This window comes from Charadrius vociferus, unplaced genomic scaffold, assembly GCF_000708025.1.
Source record: "Charadrius vociferus isolate BGI_N301 unplaced genomic scaffold, ASM70802v2 scaffold6, whole genome shotgun sequence".
Taxonomy (NCBI): domain Eukaryota; kingdom Metazoa; phylum Chordata; class Aves; order Charadriiformes; family Charadriidae; genus Charadrius; species Charadrius vociferus.
The window spans coordinates 176237-177660 of record NW_009648657.1 but is presented as its reverse complement, the minus strand read 5'-3'; the positions used below and the strand labels follow the sequence as shown (position 1 = coordinate 177660).

At 57.0% G+C, this 1424-nt stretch overlaps 1 protein-coding gene across 1 annotated transcript in view; it reads right to left on the bottom strand.

Moving 5' to 3' along the window:
* Positions 1 to 747, bottom strand: part of LOC104287720 (iroquois-class homeodomain protein irx-2-like) — a 6786-nt gene extending 6039 nt beyond the window's left edge. Inside the window, exon 1 of the mRNA XM_009886450.1 lies at positions 473 to 747. Within this exon, the coding sequence (XP_009884752.1) occupies positions 473 to 747 (275 nt within the window). The remainder of the gene's footprint in view (positions 1 to 472) is intronic.
* Between the last annotated feature and the right edge of the window lie 677 nt (positions 748 to 1424).

Genomic DNA, 1424 nt, shown 5'->3' with positions numbered 1-1424 from the left:
CTCTCTCTTCCCGGTTGGCTCTGTGCAGTTATGTAGAGAATCAGAATTGTTATATGCTCCCCCCCATGCGAACCCGCTCAGAATAAAAACAAACAGGAGGAGAAAAAAAAAAAAAAAAAAAAAAAAAAGAACACCCCCAAAAAAGGGAAAATAAATCGAGCGGTCAGAAATCTAACCGGGAGGGGAAGGGCATCTGGGAGAGACGGAAGAGGAGAGGGTTAATAAAAAGAGAAAGAGAGAGAGAAAGGGAGAGGAACAGAAAGGAGAGGGGGAGAGAGAGGGGGAGAGAGAGAAGCGAGCCCCCGAAATCAGAAAAGTGGCTGCTGCATATGGAGTTCTCCCAGCCAGCCAGCCAGCTCCCCCAGCGCCTGCGAGCCTGTATTTTGGGGGAAGTATAGAGTCTGAAGTGAAGAGTTGAGGGAAGGAGCACTCGAGTTTCTGAGGGACATTGGAAAACAGAGCTGTCCGTCACCGCCGCTCATCTGCATAGCGCGGCGGGCCCGCCCCCTCCCGCTCCGGCCCCGTCTCCTCCCGCGGCCGGCAGGCAGGCAGGCAAGCAGGCATGCAGGCAGGCAAGGAGGCAGCGAAGGCAGGCTGCTTTGTAATGCAAGCCAGTCTCTCCGACTGCGAGCACACTGCCGGAGTCAAACGATGATACTGCTCATCAGCTCCTCTCCGCACTCGCGGAGCCATAAATACTCTTTTCGCACACTCTCGATTACACCCACCCCCCACCCCCCTTTCCATACCCACGCGGGGAGCAGAAAAGAATATGCATTATAAATCCGTGCGTCCCTTCCCACACACGAGCGCTCTGTGCGCGCACGCGTGTCTCCGAAGCGTGGGGTCCTCAGGCGGGTGGGGCCGCGGGGCCGGGCGGGAGGCGGCCGCGGGGCGCGCAGGGGAGCGCGCTTCGTGCGAGCCCCCGACTGCCCTATATGGCCGGAGAGGAGAGGAGAGGAACGGCTCAGACCAGCAGCAGGTCCAGGACCGCGCTGTTCCTGGCAGCCAGAGCTTTGTAGTTTTTATAAAGTTGCCACGAACAGCCAAGATCGAGTCACGGAGGGCGTTTGCACGTGAAAGGGGGAAATAAAACAAAACAAAACAAAAATAAAATAAACCCCCTCATCTTTCTTTCATTTCTATTCTTCCCGGCCTGGTGCGTGGGGAAGAGGCCTGGGTGACTCCTTCCGGGGGGCTAGCTGCCTTCCCTCCCCCTTTCCCTCTTCTCCCCCTTTTGCAGTTCAGGTAAATCTGCTGGAACGGGCTCACGATGTAATTAATTTCCCAAATAACGTAATCTCTTCCCCTGTCCCCTGCCTCCGGCCCCGGCCACCATCAGCCACTGGCCATTGCCATCTCTGCCCCGCTCCGGATACACACGGGGGGACGAGGACGACAGGAGACGAAGGGACCGCCTAGGA